This window comes from Schistocerca piceifrons, chromosome 5 (genome assembly GCF_021461385.2).
Source record: "Schistocerca piceifrons isolate TAMUIC-IGC-003096 chromosome 5, iqSchPice1.1, whole genome shotgun sequence".
NCBI classification, from domain to species: domain Eukaryota; kingdom Metazoa; phylum Arthropoda; class Insecta; order Orthoptera; family Acrididae; genus Schistocerca; species Schistocerca piceifrons.
Genome location: NC_060142.1, coordinates 504,914,758 through 504,938,625, shown reverse-complemented (window position 1 = coordinate 504,938,625; position 23,868 = coordinate 504,914,758). Strand labels below are relative to the sequence as shown.

General features: G+C 41.3%; 1 protein-coding gene across 1 annotated transcript in view; it reads right to left on the bottom strand.

The window, feature by feature from the left end:
- LOC124797849 (probable phosphorylase b kinase regulatory subunit beta) overlaps positions 1–23,868 on the bottom strand; it is a 195,084-nt gene that overhangs the window by 106,467 nt on the left and 64,749 nt on the right. The window contains 3 exon segments of the mRNA XM_047260909.1: positions 3,994–4,008; positions 7,769–7,906; positions 7,909–8,057. Of these exon segments, the coding sequence (XP_047116865.1) occupies positions 3,994–4,008; positions 7,769–7,906; positions 7,909–8,057 (302 nt within the window).

Sequence of the window (23,868 nt, the reverse complement as noted above, 5' to 3'; positions counted from 1 at the left end):
GGCCATACTGTGTCATCAGAAGGTATACTGCTCTGCCAGAGAAGATCGTGGCGATACAGGCCCTTCCGAAACCGACAAACTACCAAGAGCTACGACGATACATGGGAGTAATAAATTTTTATAGACGTCACCTGCCAGCAACGGTTGCGGCGCAAGCACCACTCACTGATGCACTCAAGGGACGCAACGCCAAAGGTCGACGAATAATTAAGTGGACACAAGAAATGGACAAAGCATTTAATGATCTTCAAGCAAGTCTCAGCAAAGCAGTGTTGCTCGCTCACCCAGTTCACTACGCACAGTTAGCTATTGTTGTAGACGCGAGCCAGTCAGCAATAGGGGCGGTGCTGCACCAGCGTGTAGAAGGGCAATGGCAACCATTACGGTTTTTCTCTAAAAAGCTACAGACTGCACAACAGAAGTGGAGTGTGTATGACAGAGAATTGTTCATGACCTACGAAGCAATTTGATACTTCCGCCCACAAATAGAGGCTAGACTAGTGACTGTGTTTACAGACCACAAACCCATAACATCGGCTTTTAAAAACACCAGTGATAAGTGCTCACCAAGACAGTTCCATTATATTGAGTTCATAAGTCAGTTCACGACAGATATACGCCATTTAAGAGGCGCAGAAAATTTAGTGGCTGACTATTTTTCACATATTTGCAGGATTACAGAAATTCTAGACTATGATAAACCTGCAGTGGAACAGACCAAGGATGCAGAGCTACGACAGCTGTTAAACGACCCGTCTACAGGTCTGAAGTTCGAGCAAATTCTGGTGCCTAACTCCAAGTGGAAGCTGTGGTGCGACTTTTCTCAAGGCAGACCAAGACTACTCATTTCAGAAACATTGCGCAAGATGGCATTCGACAGTGTCCACACACTATCGCACCCAGGAGCCAACGCTACAATCAAGCTGCTGACAGACCGCTATGTGTGGCCTTCTATGAAAAGAGACGCTTGCCTTTGGGTAGATTCCTGCATTCCTTGTCAACAAAGTAAAGTAGGACGACATGTGCGTGCTGATATTGGAGATTTTCAAGGTACTTCTGCTAGATTCACACACGCTCACGTGGACCTGGTTGGACCTCTCCCACAGTCAGAGGGTTACAGATATTTGTTTACGGCCATAGATAGGTGCACAAGATGGGCAGAAGCAACTCCAATAGTCGATATTTCAGCCGAAACTACTGCTAAGATGTTTCTGTGTATGTGGGTTGCCCGTTTTGGATGCCCCTTCATGTCACAACTGACCAAGGACGTCAGTTCGAATCTACATTGTTCCTCGAGCTATCCAAAATGTGCGGTTTCCAACGCCACCACACGACTACCTATCACCCTGCCAGTAATGGTATGGTCGAACGATGGCACAGAACACTCAAAGCAGCATTGAGGTGTCATCAAGAGAGATGGATGGAAGCATTACCATTAGTGTTGTTAGGCCTGCGGACAGCTCACAAACCCGATATTGGTGCATCAGTTGCCGAGATGGTTTATGGCGAGTCGCTACGGATTCCTGCAGATTATTTAGTACCAACCTCACTACCTGGATCAGAAGGCCTCACACACTGGGTGCAGCAGCTAAAACGTCACTGCACAAATATACGTTGCCCGCCACCTTCTCGCCATGGCAACCGTAAGGTGTTTGTACACAAAGAGTTGTACAATTGCTCTCACGTAATGTTGCGAACAGACTCAGTCAAATCGCCTTTACAACCACCATATACGGGCCCATTTCAGGTGCTGAGTATAAATAAGCATACCGTGAACACCACATCTGTGCATCAACACATGATGGATGCAGAGCATACCGAAACACCGCTCAGTACATCGGCCGAGACAGGTGAATCGCCACCACAAATAACAACGTCACCGCCCCCGAGACACCCGACGCACACCAGAGCTGGACACTGAATAAAATTCAAGTATCAAGATATACCTGGGGCTCCGCACTTTAAGGGGGGGGGGGGGGGGGGCTGTGTGGCAGTGATATTTTTCATGTCTGGTGCAAAGTGATATCAAAAGTGCGTGAGAGTTATTTTTTGGTCATGTGTTGTTTTTTATCTTTGCCGTAAGACTATAGAATCTCATAGTTTTTGTTACTTCTCTGTTGTTTTTTTTTTAGTTTCTTCTCATTGTGAGTTTTCACGAATAAATATTTTTTTTGTTAACTCATTATACCGGACAGCTATGCAATTATTTGTTGTAGGCAAGTTGCCTACACTAACATAAATTATTGATTTTATTAAAGGTACACAAAACTCATATGTGTAAGTAATATAACTGAGCCACATACACAGTGCAAAAGCCAAAGATAGCTCTATTAGGATTTAATAATTATATAACACACACATCCACGAAGGTGGCATATAATTCTCGTTCCACATATCTAGTTCCACATTGTGGAAGTTTTTCCCTTGTAATTTGTTATAAATTTTCATAATCCTGTACTGTGGAGTCTGGGCACAGAGTTTTAATTCTTGTGTTAGAAACATAACTTTTTAGTTTCTGATGCATATAACAAACAATGTTGTGTTTGCAATCTATTGAATATTATACTCCATAGAATCACAATAGCCAGACCACTTAAGGGTGGGTACTATAAAAGCAGTTTGCATATAGAAACTTTAGGTTACAACTGCGAAGAACCCAAGCATAACCAGCCAGAAGAATAATATACACAAAGACTTTATGGTTTCAACATGGACACCCATGAAGTTCATACAACATAAGATCCCAAATTTAAAATTTTCCCTTGCATATCAATGTCACTATAAGTCTCAGACACACTGTCTCTTTGTCTCTGTTCCTCTGTGATATTCCATTTGCTACGTCTCCTTAGTCTTAAAATGATCAAAAAGTACATTTTTATAGTGATTTACTTACATTTAAAATTTACCCTTGGATATTAATGTCAGTATAAGTCTCAGATCTGCCATCTCTTTGCCTCTGTTTCTCTGTGCTATACAGTTTTTTATCTTCGCTTAGTCTTAAAGTTATTACAAAGTCCATTATTTATAGTGATTCGCTTAAATATATTTGTCATGGCAAAATTCAGTGAACAAAATCTAATACAAACTCATTTAGTAGAAATGAAAGAAATTAAATTTTAATTACTTTCTGATTTAATTGTATCTCAAAGTATTACTGGGAACATAGATAGAATCCTTTTTGTCAGCACCAAGAATAAACAGTGATAAAAGAGTGATTAACTGATAAGCACCAGGCAGGAATAATATAAACTTTCTAATCTGCACAAAATATGGTAGTAACATCATTAAAAAATTTAGTGTTTCGTCTTCACTTAGAAGATTAATTTGATGCTGCATACCACAACAGTCTACCAAACCACGCCTCTTAAACTCTGTGTAACTGCTGCAGCCTACATTCTTTTGGACATTCTTGTTATATTAAACCCTTAGTCTCCCTCTACAACTTTTATCCCACATTCTCTTCTTGTCTTTACATGTCCACATTTCACTTCCATTTAAGACAATACAGCAGACAAACACTTTCAGAAAAATGTTTCCTAACTCTTAAATATATATTCAATGTGAACTTATGTCTCATTTTCAGCAGAGCTTTCCTTGCTACTGAAACTCCACATTACTTCAGTTATTTAGCTACTCCTACAGCAAATCATCTCTAATACTTTCAGTGTCTTATTTCCTAATCTAATTCCCCCAAAATGATCTGACTTAAACTGAGTAGACTTCAGTATCTAGTACCAAAAAATGATGAAAGAGAGATCAATACAGTAATGTAAAGTACAATGCAACACAATACGACTGTTTTTTTGTTTACTGATGCTCATCTTACAATCTTTTTTCCGAAAATCATCTAAAATTTTTTCCAAACACAAGGAAGTGGACATTAAAGTCAGTGAAAGATGAAAAAGAAATTTCAAAAGCAGAGAAAAGAAACAAGCCACAGAAGCACACATTCTGCAGCAACAATCTACTGTGTACAAAGTTTGATGTACTTACAATAGTTGGTTTTGCCTAAAATGGAAAAAAAGAACATTTAATAATTCATCAAGACATGTGGAAACATGTTATAGTTTTACCTTTAATAACATAATGAGTGTTCAATAATGAATAAATATTGCACTTTTCTAAAAGGAATAAGCAGCAGGTTACAACTAAGGGGGGGGGGGGGGGGGAATCATGTTTACAGTACAGTTCAGCTACAACTTAATATCAAGATCTTTTTATATATAAAAACAAAGATGAGGTGACTTACCGAATGGAAGCGCTGGCAGGTCGATAGACACACAAACAAACACAAACATCCACACAAAATTCAAGCTTTCGCAACAAACTGTTGCCTCATCAGGAAAGAGGGAAAGACGAAAGGAAGTGGGTTTTAAGGGTGAGGGTAAGGAGTCATTCCAATCCCGGGAGTGGAAAGACTTACCTTAGGGGGAAAAAAGGATAGGTATACACTCGCACACACACACACACATATCCATCCACACATACAGACACAAGCAGACATATTTAAATATGTCTGCTTGTGTCTGTATGTGTGGATGGATATGTGTGTGTGTGCGCGAGTGTATACCTATCCTTTTTCCCCCCTAAGGTAAGTCTTTCCACTCCCAGGATTGGAATGACTCCTTACCCTCACCCTTAAAACCCACTTCCTTTCGTCTTTCCCTCTCCTTCCCTCTTTCCTGATGAGGCAACAGTTTGTTGCGAAAGCTTGAATTTTGTGTGTATGTTTGTGTTTGTTTGTGTGTCTATCGACCTGCCAGCGCTTTCGTTCGGTAAGTCACCTCATCTGTGTTTTTAGATATATTTTTCCCACGTGGAATGTTTCCCTCTATTATATTAATATCAAGCTCTTGTTAATGACAGCACATATGTTTCAGAATGAAAGGTAATGGTAGTTATACATTTATGATCTTGTTTCCAATGAGGATATACACTTTGACTAGAAAGTCTTTATGCATTAATAGTATTGATTCTTATTTCTATCAATATACGTCACATTATAAAGATAATTACAATAAACATTCTACACATCCCCGAGGACTGCTGCATACTTACAGAACACTTGTCCAGAATGGTCTGAGAATGTGCAATAGTTCAGGAGCTAACACTTGTGACCAAGAATTGTGATCTCAGCATGTGGTCTATTCTGAGCGGCAGTTAAGATTTAAATGTTTGAATATTAGCAAACAGCTGCTTCTCTGCCATTTGGTTTCAGCTGACTGAAACTGCACAATATGTGATACACAGTGACCATTCTTCTAACAAAATTATGGAAAGCATTCAAAAACTCCATCACCTTTTTCAATGATGAGATGCTGAGTGCTGAAATCATAATGATGTTCCTTTATGGAGAGCAGGAGAGGGAGGAGGGTGTGGAATTCAGGGAAGGAGGGGGAGTAAACATTTGTAGTATCCAAGAAGTGACCATATCTAAGATAGTCCATGCAGCACTTATTAAGGTGACATAGAAATAAATTTTTGGCCCAGTTCTGTTCCATAACAAGCTATTTAACTTAACAGCAGTGAAATTAGTGCTTTCTCTCAACTCAGGCCATGTTAACCCGCCTTTCAGAATTTTGGAAAGCAGAACAAGAGAAACTGATACTCTATACATGAATGGGCACTGCTACTATGCACACAAACATATGTTAATATTTTCTCTGTCAATACGAGTGTATCTCTCTCCTATCTTAACTGTTTTTATAACCCATGCTTCCTCTACTTAGTTGTTGATTCCCACTTCCCACTCTATCCATTCCTCTTGCAGTTTCTTTCTTCTTCACGTTATTTATTTCTTATTTTTATCCATGTTTACTTTTAATCTGACTCCTTTTAGAAATTGCTTTCCTTATAAATTTACTTTCTATTTTCTCCTCTCTTAGTTCCTTTCCAACACTAGTTTGTCTTTGCTCTTCTCTACTCTGCAGAAACCATCTTCCACCTAGCTCTGCGATTTATATCATTCATATTTATTTACAATGTGTTCCATTAATCTGTGCTATGCAACTTATCTCGTCTATATGAAGAATATGAAAGCCCACCTTTCCAAATTGTTCTCTTTTCTATTTCCTTTCTCTTTAATTCACACAAACAGAAATTTCAGTTCTGCAAAACTAAGCAAATCCAAACCTAGTACTAAGGGGGGGTCAGTCATGTGGGTCACAAGACCCACAGGATGATCTACATAGAAAATAAAGACACACGTGTTTCAGCTCTTTTCTATACACTCCCTTGTTTTTTAAACATTTGAGGTCAACGTAGATGATGAAAATCATATTTTGAAGGATTGAACGATCGTCTAAAAACAAACGTATGTTATTAATATTATATGGGGTCCAAACTTAATAATATTTGAGTTATTAACATTTTTGTGTTTTCATGCAGCAGCTTGGGTACCTGTGATTCAAGTCGTCTAGCAGAGCGAGGTTGGTGGCTAAGCGGTCAAGGCATTAGACTACCAAACAGCTGGTCCGTGTTTGATTCTTGGTCATTGCTTTTTCTTTTTTTTTATTTCTTTTTTTTCATTTCATATTTTTTCAGTGTTTCTGACAACATTCTGATAGTCAGAATACTTTTCTTTGATTTTTTGAAATAAAACATGAGGAGGTATGGTTAATAATCCAATAAGTATGAATAATTTTTGACAGTTATTTTCATTGTGAAACATAGTACAAAAGTACACCTGAAGTACATTATTGCATAATCCTAAACAGTCATCTATTCATGAGCATTCTCAAAGTAAGTGGGTGAAACTGGCCATAGAAACTGGCAAAACACAAATTTTTTTGCACCATGCACAACACACCCATGAAATTCCACAGCTCTGAAATGTTTTCTGTTACACTGGACATGGAAATGTTAAAAACAAATCTATCCAATACCAATTTGAATGTGTACCAAGCATATAAAAGCATATCTTGAAAGACAGGTGTGGACAACTGATTATCGCTGAATGCATGAATTTTGATAGCATCCACCCTATCTTGTAGTTATTTGTTCTGCTGTGGTGTCACAAGATTTTGAAGTTGTGGAATGACATTTTTTACCTGTCGGAAAAGTAAACATCACACTACAGATGACAAAGAGAGGTACATTTTGGTGGTATTACTTTCATGGCATAGGTCGGGTGAGCAACATCACCCACAAAAGTACTATAATAGCACGCTATGTATCACAATGAAAATAACTATCAATATATTATGTACAGCTATTTGATTGTTAATTGCTCATTCAGACATTTTACTTCAAAGAAATTCTCATCATCAAGAATTGAACATGGACCAGTGTTTTGATAGTCTAATTCCTTGACCCACTGACTTCACTCTACTAGATGCATAGAAAGACAGGTACCCCTAAGTACAGCACGAAAACTCCAAAATGTTAATAACTCGAACATTATTAACTTTGGACCTCATACTACATAAATGAAAAAAGGTTTGTTTTTAGTTGATATTTTGACGTGTAACATAAAAAAACGATTTTCCATCATCAACTCTGACCACCCCCCCCTCCCCCCCCCCCCCCGCCTGCCCCATAAAAACTGGGGAGTATATAGCAAAAAGCCAAAACAAGTGACCCACATGTAAGTGGTAAGATGATGTGCAGCATGATGAAAAAGATTACAAGACGTTTTCAGTGGTCTCTCCTCACACTGCGTTAAGTTATTTTTCAAATTTAAGCAACCACAAGTTATCTGATTTAAGCAAACACTTAAAAAACATCCAGCATTCATAAAGATTATACTGCAAGAAAGTAACATCCTCACCTGAAAGGCTGAGTATCTTCCAGCTTTGCGTGGCCTGTTGAATGAAGGTAAGTATCGTCTAATAGGATCAAGTTCATTAATGTGTAGCAGTCCAGCTGTCAATAACTGCGCTGTAGCAGTCCAGCTGTCAATAACTGCGCTATCACAAACATTGCTTGATTCCAAAGGTATATACCATTACTACCCCCACTGCCTTCGGCACTTGGCTGGCGGGCATGTGTACCAGGTTCTTGTTTCTCCAATTCAATGTACCCTTCTGGTACATAAAAATACATTGGAATAACTGGGTCTGAAATAAAATGAAGTACATATTTACAGTCTTATTACATGTGAAATTAAACATGAATTATGACCTTATCTATCTTTACACTGACCAACTGGGGGTCACATAACAACTTCAGTTTCTCTACTTTAATCGTTTTTCACTTTTTTCAACACTGCTTCATCTTCTCCCCAGCTTGTCTATTCTCTCTTCTGTTTATGGTGTTACATTTTTTGTAGCCCCCCCCCACCTCGGGTACCTTGAGAATTGAGTATCTTAGTTCTAAGAGAGTTTTCATCTGTTGTACCTGATTCATTGATATTGTCTCTTTCCGGTTCTTTTTTTATTTCTGTGATCCAGGTTATCATTGACTTCTTCTTCTTCTTCTTCTCCTCCTCCTCCTCCTCCTCTTTCGGAGGTGGAGGAGAGCAGGGCACAGAGGGGTACAGGCTTCTGGAAGATCCGGAACCAAAAGAGAGCAGGTGACCTTGGGGCACACAGCTGGTGTGTCTCGTGGCTGAGCTGTGGCAGTAGGCTTTCAGCCTGAGAGACGCTGGGGAGAGGGGTCCCAGGAGGGGAGCCTTATCACCAGCAGGTGGCAAAGAAAGGGGGCACTTCTTCAGCCGGGAGGGGAAGTGGCTCCAGGATGGGAGGTCATGGGAACTGCAGGGGAAGGGGAGATGGGGACAGGGCTGGGGAAAGGAAAAGGTAGGAGGGCGAAAGGATGTAACAAAGGCAGAAGTTGAAGAAAGTGGCACTGGATGAAGTGTCTCATATTTTTGGTTAGCCTCAGTGTAAGACAGGCGACCCAGGGACTTGTACTCTCAGATCTTCTTTCCTCTTTTGTAAGCTGGGCCCTCATGGAGTGGGTGTCCACAGTCACCACAAAGGGGATCCGCCATACAGCAGGAAGACTTAAGCCCAAAATACAAGCATCAAAAGCAAATGTTTTGTTAGACTGCCCTCTTTCATTTGGTGGCAATGTCAAAAACTGTTACTCATTTTCCAACTTTCCTTTGTTTGTGTTGCATCCATTATTTTTCTAATGATCCATATTTCAAACACTCCTACCCAATCCAGCTTGTCATTTAGTATCAAGTACTTGCATGCATTTAATCATTCTGGCTTTACCACTGTGACATAGTGTTTCAGTTTTATACTTCATGAGGTGCTCTTCTTGTTGTAAATGTTGTTAACTAAATCATATGCTCTTTCCATTTAATTAATTCTGACACCTGCTCCAGATCTTTCTGGTCAAATCTTGCAGTGTCCATTGTACTTGGTAATGACACAAGGACAGCAATAAAGGGTTCAAAATTCAATCATGTCAGAAACAGCCAAGCTTGACTATAACAGTTTAGTTCTTAATATTACAAAACCCCTTCTTATGCAACAAAAAAGAATCGTCAATGATTACTGATTATTGATTACAAATTTTTGATCACTTACAAGATGGAACAAGAGAACAAGAACAAATAAAGAGATGTCAGAAACGAGTGGAACACTGGACACTGTAGCACAAGTTAAACCAAAGCAGTTAACTAGGTATGGGCATGTAATGTGAAGAGATGGAGAAATTATAAGGGATGTGTTTGAAGGGAACACTGAGGGATAAGGTGACAGAGAAATCAAGACAAAGATGGTTATATACGTCATTGGAAAAGAATGAGGACTACACTGATAGGAAAAAATACTGGGTCTCATTGATGAAGCAAGGAAGCTGCTTCAGTTCGACTGGTCACCAAAACAAATAAATAATGGGATGAAACTACATGTATTAACCTTCCTGGTGTCCAGAGGTATGAAAAATTAAAATGAAACCATCATGTTGCATGTTGATCTTTTTTTTTTTGTAATAGTTAGCAATTTAGCATTGTTAACTACACCAAATGAAAGACATGTATCATTGGTGCTCCACAATTTTCCCAATTTTGACTGTATAAACTAACACTACAGTGTCCATCTTTGGCAAGTCAGTGTAGAAGGTGTCACAAATTCAGCTATGTAAAAAATCTATGCAAATTGCATTTTTATTTATATATAAAAGCGACTTCTGAATTTTCCTATGTGTGAGATCATGTGTGCCAGAATCACCCTATTCAAAAGTCTAGTTTCTAATATGTTACTGTTTGTGTCTTTTTCACATAATCTTTCATTTATTGTGTCAGTACTCATGTGTACTGTATCATATTGTAATAAATAAATAAATAAATAAACAAATAGCGAACATTTAAAGTGCCACTAAGAACTCACTCTATACCGACAATTGTAAATTTAATTTGAGATTTTTATAAATTTTAGGCAACACCATTTTTATTCAAAAAGAATTGTTTCCTAATTTCACAACATATTTACATGAAGAAAGGTATATTTTTGAGAATTTGTGGATGCTTGCAGACATATATTTTTAAGAATTTTCATAAGTTGTCAATCTTGTCTATAACTTATTTCACATTAAACCGCCGCTTGTGATTTGCAGTTACTGTGAATAGGTGACAAATCATGTTACCTAATTTCTCTCTTAACTGGAGTGTATATTGCATACATTTGTTGTAAACTGACACTATTGTTGAATTTGCTAGTGACCATAACCTCAAAAACGTTTTTCTGTTGTAACAGATACCCCATTACGGTTGTTAATCATTTCAGCTCTAGAATGCTAATTGCAATATTTGTAGCATAAAAGATGAATAAATTAAAAGAAACTGAACAAGTTTACTGTTCTGTAAAATACTGCAACAGCCACAATGTAGCTCCGTTGAGTATGTTATTCTGAGGCATGGGATGAGTTGGTTACTATTTGTAAGCAGATGGAAATTGCCCTGACTGCTATCAAGTGATTGAAAATTGCTGCAAATGGATGTGTTGGGAGTGCTAACGAGAATCATATACCACACATACCGAAGAGACCTCAAGTACTATCCTCTCCTGTGGACACTGCCTCCTTTGCTGGAAGTACAGGATCTATCAATAACCATCCCCTTGACTGTCAGTAGTGTGTTGATGGTAGATCTAGGTGCCCTGTATAGTGGAGATGGGAACTGGACAGGACTCAGGATATCACATTTATCATCCTAATTAACTAATTCAAGGTGCTGTTTCCACTGAAACTGAGCCTGTGAGACTCACCTGTTGGGAGCAGCCTGTGACTCTTGTCAAGATGAGGCAAATGGAAGGTCGGGGGTCTACCAGTTCAAATCTGTGGAAAATAATGGTACCTGCACGGGAAATGGCAGCAAGGAATGGGAGTGAATACCATGAGCACTCAATGTGTATGCCTGTAGGAATCATTCATTATGTTGAAGAGGCTGTTCCAGCAGTCACTGAGGGAACTGGATGCAATCAATTGCAGGATGTTGACAATATTATGAAAATTACAGACTGTTACTCAAGACACTGAGTCACAGACATGCACAACCAAAAGACTGCTATGCATTTGAGCTTTCGGCCAAAAGGCCTTCTTCTAAAGTAGAAAACACACACACACACACACACACACACACACACACACACACACACACACACACCAAGATCAACTCACACGTACATAACCACTGTCTCTGACTGCTGAGGCTTAACTGTCTACTGCAACTACGCCTGATGGGAAAAGCAATCTGTAGGTGGTCGGGGTAAGGAAGAGGCTGGGGCATGGAGGCGAAGAGGATAGGAGAGTAAGGGTAGGGGAAGGTGTAGTGCTGCTTGTGGGTGTACGGCTGCTTGTGGGCGCATGCAGGGACATGGTGGGAAGAGGATAGGGCTGCTAGGTGCAGTCAGGAGGTTTGAGGGGAGGGGGGGGGGGGGAGAGGGGAGGGGAGAAGTAGAGAAGGAAAAGATTAGTGGGTGCATTGATGGAATAGAAGGCTCTGAAATCCTGAAGTGGAAGCTGGGTAGAGGACAGGTAGGTGAAGGACAGAGACTAGTGAAAGTTGTGCTAGGGGGTTTAAGGGAATGAAGGATATATTGCAAGGAGTGTCCCCACCTGTGCATTTAAGGAAATCTGGACTTGGTAGGACGGATATAGATGACGCAGTCTGTGAAGCAGTCACTAAAATGACGCATATTGTGTTGGGCAGCTTGTTTAGCAATTGGGTGGTCCAGCTGTCTCATCGCCACAATTTTTTGGTGAACATTCACACAGACAGACAGCTTATTGGTTGCCAGGTCCGCACAGTCCGCAGCACAGTGGTTGCAGCTCAGTTTGGAAATCACATGACTACTTCCAACTTGTGCATTTCAGAAAATGTGGAGTTGGTAGGAAGGGTCCAGATGGCACAAGTTCTGAAGCAGTCATTGAAATGAAGCATGTTGTGTTGGGTAGCATGTTCATGGTCCAGCTGTCACATGGCCACAATTAGTTGGTAGCCATTCAAGTGGACAGACAGCTTGTTGGTTGTCACGCCCACATAGAAAGGAGCACAGTGGTTGCAGCTTAGTATGTAGATCACATGGCTACTTTCACAAGTAGCCCTGCCTTTGATGAAGTGGAAGATGCCTATTACCGGACTCGAGCAGGCGGTTTGTAGAAGGATGTATGGGATAGGTCTCACATCCAGATCTGTTGCAGGGATATGAGCCATGTGGAAAGGGGTTGGGAGCAAGGTTGGAGTAGGGATGGATAAGGATATTGTAAAGGTTCAGTGGCAGTGGAATACCTCTGTGGGAGGGGTGGAAAGGTCAGTGGGTATAACATTCCTCATTTCAGGGTGCAACGAGAGGTAATCGAAACACTGGCAGGGAAAGTGATTGCAGGTTGTGGTGCAAAATTTGGAAAAACAATGCCTGACATATTGGCTTTAAGGTTATACTTGGACACACACACACACACACACACACACACAAACACTCTCTCTCTCTCTCTCTCTCTCTCTCTCTCTCTCTCTCTCTCTCACACACACACACACACACACACACACACACACACACACACACAACTGCAGTCTCAGGCAACTGAAACCAAACTGCGAACAGCACTATGGGAGTGGCGACTGGGTACACATAAGAACAAGGCTGAAGTGGGAAGGGGGAGGGATAGTATGGTGGGGTTGGCAGACAGCGAAGTTGGTTGGTTGGTTGGTTTGGGGAAGGAGACCAGACAGCGAGGTCATCGGTCTCATTGGATTAGGAAAGGACGGGGAAGGAAGTCGGCCGTGCCCTTTGAAAGGAACCATCCTGGCATTTGCCTGGAGCGATTTAGGGAAATCACGGAAAACCTAAATCAGGATGGCCGGATGCGGGATTGAACCGTCGTCCTCCCGAATGCGAGTCCAGTGTCTAACCACTGTGCCACCTCGCTCGGTGACAGCGAAGTGCTGCATGTTAGACTGAGGGCAGGAGAGAAGTGGGGGTAGGGGGTGGGGAAGTAGCAGAAAAGGAGAGAAATAAAAAGACTAGGTGTGATGGTGGAATGATGGCTGTGTAGTGGTGGAATGGCAACAGGGAAGAATCCTTCCCACCAACAACATCTTCTCTGAATTGTGCAGGTGGGAACTTTCCCTGCAATACATCCTACGTTCAAGTAACCCTTCTGGCCTCAACCTTCGTTAGCCCCTTCCCTGTTCCCATTCCAGCACTACACAGCTGTCATTCCACTACCACACCCAGTCTTTCTATTTCTCTCCTTTTCTGCTACTACCAGCCTGCCCCCCCCCCCCCCCCCCTCCCCCCACTGCTGCCCTCAGTCTAACCTGCAGCACTTCACTGTCTGCCATTCCCAGCATACTATCCCTCCCCCTTCCTGCTTCAGCCTCCTCCTTATCCCCACAAGTCACCACTCCCATCACGCACTGGTGCTGCTGCTCGCAGTGTGGTTGGTTTCAGTTGCCTGAGACTGCAGTCGTGTGAGTGAGTTGCATTTGTGTGAGTGTGAGTACATGTGTGTGTGTGTGTGTGTGTGTGTGTGTGTGTTTTTTGTTGATGATGGACTTAACAGCTGAAAGCTATAAATGTGTAATCGTGCCTATCTGCGACTCAGCATCTCTGCTATATGGTGAGTAGCAACTTTCCTTCTCATAATATTGTTACATTCCGTCCTGGATTTTCCATTGTCTGATTCAACCTAGGCTGTGATTTTCCTAGACTTGCACCACACGGTTGACAACTGTAGGGCCACCTAAATGAGTCAGGTGTGCACTGCACATTAGATGCTGCTATCCAGGTAGCTGAACATGTGTGGGGTGCACACCAGGTCTCCCTTTTTTATATCAGGTGACTTTCCACCCAGTCTGGATTACAGTAACTGCAGGAGAACTGGAAGTATCAGTGTAAGATCTGAAGAAATAGCCTCCCTACATGAGAGAGTATTAAAATCCCACTGGTTAACTGCCAAAGTATTTACAATAAAATGCCAGGGTTTGAAGTGCTCCTAAAATGCGGCGAAGCTCACATAATAGCAGGTAAACCTGAAACTGACAGCAGCAAGATTTTGGGGAAAATTTAAGTGTACATTGAAAGGAAAGGCTGATGAGAAATGGAGGTGGTGTATTTGTTGCAACTGTAGTGCACTGATCATGTACTGGCATAATCGTGTGAATCTGAGGAGTATATTCCAGCTGCACTGCCAGCAGGCGAGTCTGGAATGTTGTCACTGTAATAATTCAACAACATTGATGCAATGTTGTGAGGCAGGTTAGCTTTCTGAAACAGCAGGCTCAGTGCTACTGCACAAACTCATGCAGCACAGTGCAAGAAAGATTTCCACACTGGCAGCCACAATGGTGTTTTAGGATATGTGACTAGTAGTAGTGCCAGCACACAACAAACATGCTGTTGTCAGCTATAAGCACTGGACATTTTGCAATGAAATTACTCTCAGTCTCGAAGCTCTAGTTGTATGAAGGGGCTATGCCAGATGAGGTCACCACATGGAACTGCCAGTGGAAGTCACTGACTCGAGGCACTATGATTTGGTGTCAGAATTAACAGTAGCTTTGTCACTCAGCACAGTATTGGGATCATGATCTTCTGTGTCAACACAGTGCAGTACGTGATGAACAATTTTGTTATTTTATGGCTGGCTTAACAGACATGGAACAAGGCATGACTGTCATCATAACTTGAAGGCTTTGTCTGGAGGAGCCAACTGACTTATCTGAGCTTAAGGCAAGACCCACAAGAAAGATAAGCCGTGGTGTGTACGTCACAGAATGTGACACTGCAGGTTTTACAAGTGCCAGCAGCTGTCTCCAGCAGGGAGTGAGTAGCTATTTCAGATGACTTTTAATAGTTCTTGACTGCACATTTAAATGCATGCAAGCTCTCGACAGCACATGACAAAGTTACCATTTTTAGTGGGTACCTTACCAATTACATATTGGTTTGCCTTGAGCCTTGCACAGAGCGAGTGATTGCAATGAATAGAGGACAAGCCGAATAGTGTGATGTGACATGTTCGTTGCGAGGCTAGTATTTCTTGTGGGCACCAGTTTAAGGGTAACTTGGTGTCTGTTGGGTTTACACAATGCAACCTGTTTGGGCATACTGTACCATACACAGTGTCAGTGCCTCTAACCCATTTATACACGTCATTGGTATGGTCATATTGAAGTGTAGAGAAGCTAGGTGATTCATGATACGATGTAAAGAGTAGTTCATGATTACTTCTTGGAGTTGTGATTTTTTTTGTACTTATTTTATCTAATTAGGAGTAAAAGTGTTGCAATGGCAGAGTCGGAGATGCAAGGCTTGTTAGAGCCAGAAGCATCATTGGTATTGTTAGAAAAGATAGTAGAGCTGGCAGTGGATAGTATGAGTTACATGGGTGGTTGACATCTAGGGATGAACAGTCAGCATTGTTTCATGCACCACAGTATGAGGTGGATCCACCTGCCACAGGATTAATTTCCCTTCTTCTGGAAAATCATCTGAAGGTGTGCAGTGATTCTTGTAGGACCAAAGGACGTTGGCGGAGATAGGTCATCAGTTGTTGCGAGTAGCAAAATTGTGGCTAATGGGAGAAGCAAAAAAATACATGAAGTGTACAGAGGGATTAAAGAATGCAGCAAACTTAGATTAGGTGGAGAAAGGGCTTTTACAAAGATAAAGAAACAGAATAGTGCGAGGTATTTTTGGAGAGGCTGAGCATTTGTGAAGAGACATGGGAAAATTATGGAAGATTTTGCTGACAGGAAGAGGAAAGTTAATATACATGCAAATGCAGCTTTGTTGCAAGACGCTGAGCACAGGGGATTTGATTCTTTTCTGAAGGAGGTATTGTCAGAGGTGTCAAGAAGGGTGCATCCAGATGCACCAAAGGATCTGCAGTCTATTAGGTTAGTGATGGAATGTGAAGAAGTTTATGTATCATCAGGGATATGGGATAGACATATCATATTTTCTGCAAAAATTTAGCGTTACTGGTATGGATGGACGCAGCACTTACAGAGGCAGTGTCACCAATAGCAGGGAAGGCGGGATGGGGGGGGGGGGGGGGGGGGGAAGAAGAAGAAAGGAAAGTATCAGCAGCAGAGTTTTTATAATGGACATGGGGATGGAAGGTAGTAAGCAGCCACTAAATGCAAGGGGAATTTGAAGTCCAGCTAAAGGTATTCCCATTAAAATCAGATGCAATGAATACTTATGCAGAGGTGGAGCGTGCAGGAATAGTTAAATGAAATGAAATAATCATGTAGCATTGTTGGCTGGAAGGCCCCATCCAGGGAAGTTCGGCCATCGGGTTGCAAGTCTTACTTCGGGTGACACCACACTGGGTGACTTGGATGTTGGTGATGATGAAATGATGATGTGGACAACACAACACCCAGTCCACGAGCAGAGAAAATGGGTGGTGTAAGAAGTAAAGTGTACAAGTTTTTGTTGAATACAGGGGCACATGTTGTGTCTTAGTAGGACGGCGGCAATGGAACCCACTACACTTTTTCTTGTAGTCGGCATGAGCCTTCTGATGAAATGTTATGTGCCAAGAAAGTCACCTTTGGTTGTCCAAACACACACTTCAACATGTTTAGGACAACGTTGTAAGTAGTGAGATGTGTGAAAACCTGAGTACAAAGCTGCTGGTGTAATTCTGACATTTTTGAGAAGCTGAGATCATCATCAAGGTAGGCAAAACAAAGTGGCAGTCCTCGTAGTACAGAATCGACGAATCTCTGCCAGGTTTGTGCCGTATTGCCTGAGACCAGAGGTCACAAACAGGCTCACAAATAAACCAAAAGGTGTAGTTATTACCCTCTTGGGAATGTCTTTCTTGGCCACAGGGATCTCTGTGAATGCTTTGGCACAGTCAAGGACACTGAACACTCATTTCCCACTCAATGCTGGTTGTAATCTTTTAAGTGTGGCACTGGTTAATGATCTGGTATAGTCCTAGCATTCAAAGCACAGTAGTTCCTGCATGGCTGCCATGCACCTTCTTTTTGGGGACCAGGTGCAGCAGACTTGACCAGTGGACAAATGTCTTATTCCTTCTGCTAGCATAGCTTCAAACTCAGTCTTTGCTATGGGATATCTGTCTGGGGCCAACCGCCTCGGCCTACACAAAACGGAGGGACCTGCACTGGTATTAGTAAAATGAATAGTACTGTGGTACACCTGCTGTGGGGCCCCAGGAGACCTGAAAAGTGTTGGGAACTGGTCGAGTAGTTGGTGAACTCGCCTGCCGCCACCTGGACAAGTTTGACATCACAGTTGGCCACATGACGTCGAGACATCGATATCTGGTCTCTTGACAGCCTGGTGACTGTCCAGCAGGCAGGTGTCGGTGACATCAAGCAGTAGGTGGTAGTGGATGAGTAGGTCCACCCCAATGATTAATTCCGCTAAATTGGTGATGACGAATTTCCATGTTATTGCATGATGCAGTCCCAAGCCTAATTCTATATGCTGTGTTCCATATGTTTGAATATTGGAAATGGAAATGGAAAGGGAAATGGATAGGTTGAAGTTAGATATAGTGGGAATTAGTGAAGTTCGGTGGCAGGAGGAACAAGACTTCTGGTCAGGTGACTACAGGGTTATAAACACAAAATCAAATAGGGGTAATGCAGGAGTAGGTTTAATAATGAATAGGAAAATAGGAATGCGGGTAAGCTACTATAAACAGCATAGTGAATGCATTATTGTGGCCAAGATAGATACGAAGCCCACACCTACTACAGTAGTACAAGTTTATATGCCAACTAGCTCTGCAGATGACGAAGAAATTGAAGAAATGTATGATGAAATAAAAGAAATTATTCAGATAGTGAAGGGAGACGAAAATTTAATAGTCATGGGTGACTGGAATTCGAGTGAAGGAAAAGGGAGAGAAGGAAACATAGTAGGTGAATATGGATTGGGGGACAGAAATGAAAGAGGAAGCCGCCTGGTAGAATTTTGCACAGAGCACAACATAATCATAACTAACACTTGGTTTAAGAATCATGAAAGAAGGTTGTATACATGGAAGAACCCTGGAGATACTAAAAGGTATCAGATAGATTATATAATGGTAAGACAGAGATTTAGGAACCAGGTTTTAAACTGTAAGACATTTCCAGGGGCAGATGTGGACTCTGACCACAATCTATTGGTTATGACCTGTAGATTAAAACTGAAGAAACTGCAAAAAGGTGGGAATTTAAGGAGATGGGACCTGGATAAACTAAAAGAACCAGAGGTTGTACAGAGATGCAGGGAGAGCATAAGGGAGCAATTGACAGGAATGGGGGAAATAAATACAGTAGAAGAAGAATGGGTAGCTTTGAGGGATGAAGTAGTGAAGGCAGCAGAGGCTCAAGTAGGTAAAAAGACGAGGGCTAGTAGAAATCCTTGGGCAACAGAAGAAATATTGAATTTAATTGATGAAAGGAGAAAATATAAAAATGCAGTAAGCGAAACAGGCAAAAAGGAATACAAACGTCTCAAAAATGAGATCGACAGGAAGTGCAAAATGGCTAAGCAGGGATGGCTAGAGGACAAATGTAAGGATGTAGAGGCCTATCTCACTAGGGGTAAGATAGATACCGCCTACAGGAAAATTAAAGAGACCTTTGGAGATAAGAGAACGACTTGTATGAATATCAAGAGCTCAGATGGAAACCCAGTTCTAAGCAAAGAAGGGAAAGCAGAAAGGTGGAAGGAGTATATAGAGGGTCTATACAAGGGCAATGTACTTGAGGACAATATTATGGAAATGGAAGAGGATGTAGATGAAGATGAAATGGGAGATACGATACTGCGTGAAGAGTTTGACAGAGCACTGAAAGACCTGAGTCGAAACAAGGCCCCCGGAGTAGACAATATTCCATTGGAACTACTGACGGCCGTGGGAGAGCCAGTCCTGACAAAACTCTACCATCTGGTGAGCAAGATGCATGAAACAGGCGAAATACCCTCAGACTTCAAGAAGAATATAATAATTCCAATCCCAAAGAAAGCAGGTGTTGACAGATGTGAAAATTACCGAACTATCAGCTTAATAAGTCACAGCTGCATAATACTAACACGAATTCTTTACAGACGAATGGAAAAACTAGTAGAAGCCAACCTCGGGGAAGATCAGTTTGGATTCCGTAGAAACACTGGAACACGTGAGGCAATACTGACCTTACGACTTATCTTAGAAGAAAGATTAAGGAAAGGCAAACCTACGTTTCTAGCATTTGTAGTCTTAGAGAAAGCTTTTGACAATGTTGACTGGAATACTCTCTTTCAAATTCTAAAGGGGGCAGGGGTAAAATACAGGGAGCGCAAGGCTATTTACAATTTGTACAGAAACCAGATGGCAGTTATAAGAGTCGAGGGACATGAAAGGGAAGCAGTGGTTGGGAAGGGAGTGAGACAGGGTTGTAGCCTCTCCCTGATGTTGTTCAATCTGTATATTGAGCAAGCAGTAAAGGAAACAAAAGAAAAATTCGGAGTAGGTATTAAAATTCATGGAGAAGAAATAAAAACTTTGAGGTTCGCCGATGACATTGTAATTCTGTCAGAGACAGCAAAGGACTTGGAAGAGCAGTTGAATGGAATGGACAGTGTCTTGAAAGGAGGATATAAGATGAACATCAACAAAAGCAAAACAAGGATAATGGAATGTAGTCTAATTAAGTCGGGTGATGCTGAGGGAATTAGATTAGGAAATGAGGCACTTAAAGTAGTAAAGGAGTTTTGCTATTTGGGGAGCAAAATAACTGATGATGGTCGAAGTAGAGAGGATATAAAATGTAGGCTGGCAATGGCAAGGAAAGAGTTTCTGAAGAAGAGAAATTTGTTAACATCCAGTATTGATTTAAGTGTCAGGAAGTCATTTCTGAAAGTATTCGTATGGAGTGTAGCCATGTATGGAAGTGAAACATGGACGATAAATAGTTTGGACAAGAAGAGAATAGAAGCTTTCGAAATGTGGTGCTACAGAAGAATGCTGAAGATTAGATGGGTAGATCACATAACTAATGAGGAAGTATTGAATAGGATTGGGGAGAAGAGAAGTTTGTGGCACAACTTGACCAGAAGAAGGGATCGGTTGGTAGGACATGTTCTGAGGCATCAAGGGATCACCAATTTAGTATTGGAGGGCAGCGTGGAGGGTAAAAATCGTAGGGGGAGACCAAGAGATGAATACACTAAGCAGATTCAGAAGGATGTAGGTTGCAGTAGGTACTGGGAGATGAAAAAGCTTGCACAGGATAGAGTACAATGGAGAGCTGCATCAAACCAGTCTCAGGACTGAAGACCACAACAACAACATTGGAAACTGGAATAGTGGGCTGTTGTCATCTTGTAGGTGGTGATTGGGTGATACTTATGTGCCTTGTCCCGCAGCAGAATACTTAAATCTGAGCAGGTAACTATCAAGAATTCGCGTCACAGCTTACGGTCGGTGAGATACGGGTGGGAAGAGGGACAGACAGGTGTGTCAACTTCAGCTTGGCACTTAACATTTTTATATGAAAATGCCGCACCGCACTTATGTGCTTGATCCCCAAATTGCTGATGATACCAGCATAAATTCATGACTTGGGCATCAATGCGATGGGAGGCATTGTGACTGGAGCAGCTCCATGATCGCCCCTGGTAATTACTTTTAGTGCCACGATCAGTGAGGAGTTCACTCAGTTGATTAGACAGAGCATCAATTTTTCTTGTCCAGCCATCATTTAATTGTTGCTCCAATGCTGTCACTTTTTTTGAAAGCTTGTTGCAATCAGGTTTTGTTTCTGTTGCGGTGCTGTTGCACATAAGGATAGCATCAGATCCAGAAGTGGCCACAGTAGCATCCCGTATCCTGTCAGCCAATACAGCCACTTCATCCACGGACATCTCAGTAAGAGTCAGTTATCGCTTTAACTTGTGCTGCCAGGCTACTGCTCCATATTGTATGTAGTAATGTGTCTGGCTCGGTGCGAGCATCCACTTTGTTTCTTAAGAGATGCACAAATTGTGAAGGTTTCTTGTCAGCGATGTCTTCTTGTGTAAGTACCTATGGTACTCTCTTCTCTTCAGAGGCAGACACTCGGTGTATTAATTCCAACTTCAGTTTAGAATATGCACTGTGTCCAGCGGTGTCATTATTATATTTTACACTTCTGCTGTGATTCTGTGGTCAAGCTGACTTATTACCAGGGCATATTTAGTTGCATCCATCATTATGCCAGAACATAACAAAATTTGCTTCTACTTGTGCCAACCAGAGGGATGGAATGGTAGGCCAGAACGGTGGAAGTCATACCACCAGTCTTCACGTATATGCATTTTTTAATCTGGCATTTTGTTACTGCATATCACTGTTTTCTTGTCACAAACTCTTCGTCTGAGCAATGATCACATCAGGATCACCAATGAAGCTATCTTATAGGGCTATAAGATAGCCACTAAACTGTGTGTGATGTGTGGGTGTACAGCACACAGCAAATGCAAGCATTATTCTTTCTACCATATTCAAAAAACTCTCCACTCTCAGCTATGTATAGGAAAGTAGTGTATGTCGGGAACGAGAACATTTATTGTAAATGAGAAGGATAAGTAAACTTGTCACTATGACAGATAACAACAGAATAATCATATTAAAAACTAAAACCACGGAGTTCAATAGTGTCTCTTCTTAGGTATGGAATAAGCGAGCACATCAGCGCCCTAGGTGGTGAGCACATGAACTTCTTTGATGTAACTTGGGAATCAGCTGATTTTGCTGCAGAATGCATGATCTCCACAATCACCACAATTTCATTCTAGAGACATCCCCCAGGCTGTGGCTAATCCCTGTCTCTGCAATATCCTTTCTTCCATGAGTGCTAGTTCCATAAGATTTGCAGAAGAACTTCTGTGAAGTTTGGAAGGTTTGAGACGAGGTACTGGTGGAAGTAAAGCTGTGAGGACATGTTGTGAGTTGTGCTTGGGTAGCTCAGTTGGTAGAGCACTTCCCTGTGTGCGAAAGGCAAAGGTCTTGAGTTTGAGTCTTGGTCTGGCACACAGTTTTAATCTGCCTGGAAGTTTCATATCAGCACACACTCCACAGCAGAATGAAAATTTCATCCTGGAAACATTCCACAGGCTGTAGCTAAGCCATATCTCTACAATACCTTTCCTTCCAGGAGTGTTTGTCTTGCAAGTTTTGCAAAAGAGCTTCTGTGATGTTTGGAAGGTAGGAGACAAGGTACTGGTGGAAGTAAAGTTATGAGGATGGGTTATGAGTCGTGCTTGGGTAGCCTCAGTTTGTAGAGCACTTGACCACGAAAGGCAAAGGTTTCAATTTCAATTCTTTATCTGGCACACAATTTTAATTTGCTGGAAAGCTTCATATCAGTGCACACTCTGTCGCAGAGTGAAAATTTCATTCTGCATATTTTTATTGTTAGTATGAGTTACATTTGTATAGATTTGTGATAAGAACTAAACGTTAAAATTTGTGTTAAGCTACACCAGCACCCCAGTTTACTCAAAATACAAAAATATGAGTAATTAGAAGCATGTAATGACATAATTCTAGCAAGCACAAAGATAACAAATTTAAGTGAATGCGCCAGGGGTTCTTGGTAAACCAGGCCTATTGTAAACAATTACACAAATACACACTATTTTTACCTATGTTTCAAAACACTTCTGCTCTCCCCTGTATTGCCATGAGCAAATTATCAATGATTTGTATTTAACTCCTTTCTGCACTGAAGCATGATATAGTAGAATGATGTGTAGAACATCTTTAGGGTTCTGTACCTCAGTCTGTCGAAACGGAACTATCATATGATCACTTTGTTGTCCATCTGTCCGTCCGTCTGTCTGTCAACTGTTAAAAACTCCTTTTCTCAGGAATGGGTACACAAATCAATTAGAAATTTTTGCCACACACTAACTTCTATGGTCCCTTGGTGGTGTAATAAAGTGATGCTCCTAAGTTGCCTACGTCCATGCACTCACAAGATACGGCCATTTACGTTACATATTTTGATATTCACAAACTCGCTCATCAAAATCTATAGGGTTTTCGATCTAGAATCATGAAATTTGGCATGATGCAACAATTAATAGTAAAAGTAAAGAGGAAAACCCAAAAAGTGTTAATTTTTTATTATATCACACGAAAAAATTTTTATTTTGTCATTTGTTGTCCAACTTCAAACTTAAAATCTAAACATTTTCAAAAGTCTTGGAATTCCCAAGGCCAATATCTTGCCAGTTCCAATGTTGTTGTTTTTTTTGTCATCAGTCTCCTGCCTGGATTGATGTGACTTGCCAAGAATTTCTCTCCTGTGCCAACCTCTTCATTTCAGAGTAGCATTTGCAACCTACACTCTCAATTATTTGCTGGATTTATACCAGTCTCTGTCTTCCTCTGTAGTTTTTGCTTTCTACAGTTCCATCTAGTACCAAAGAAGTTATTTCCCTGATGTCTTAACAGATGTCCTACCAT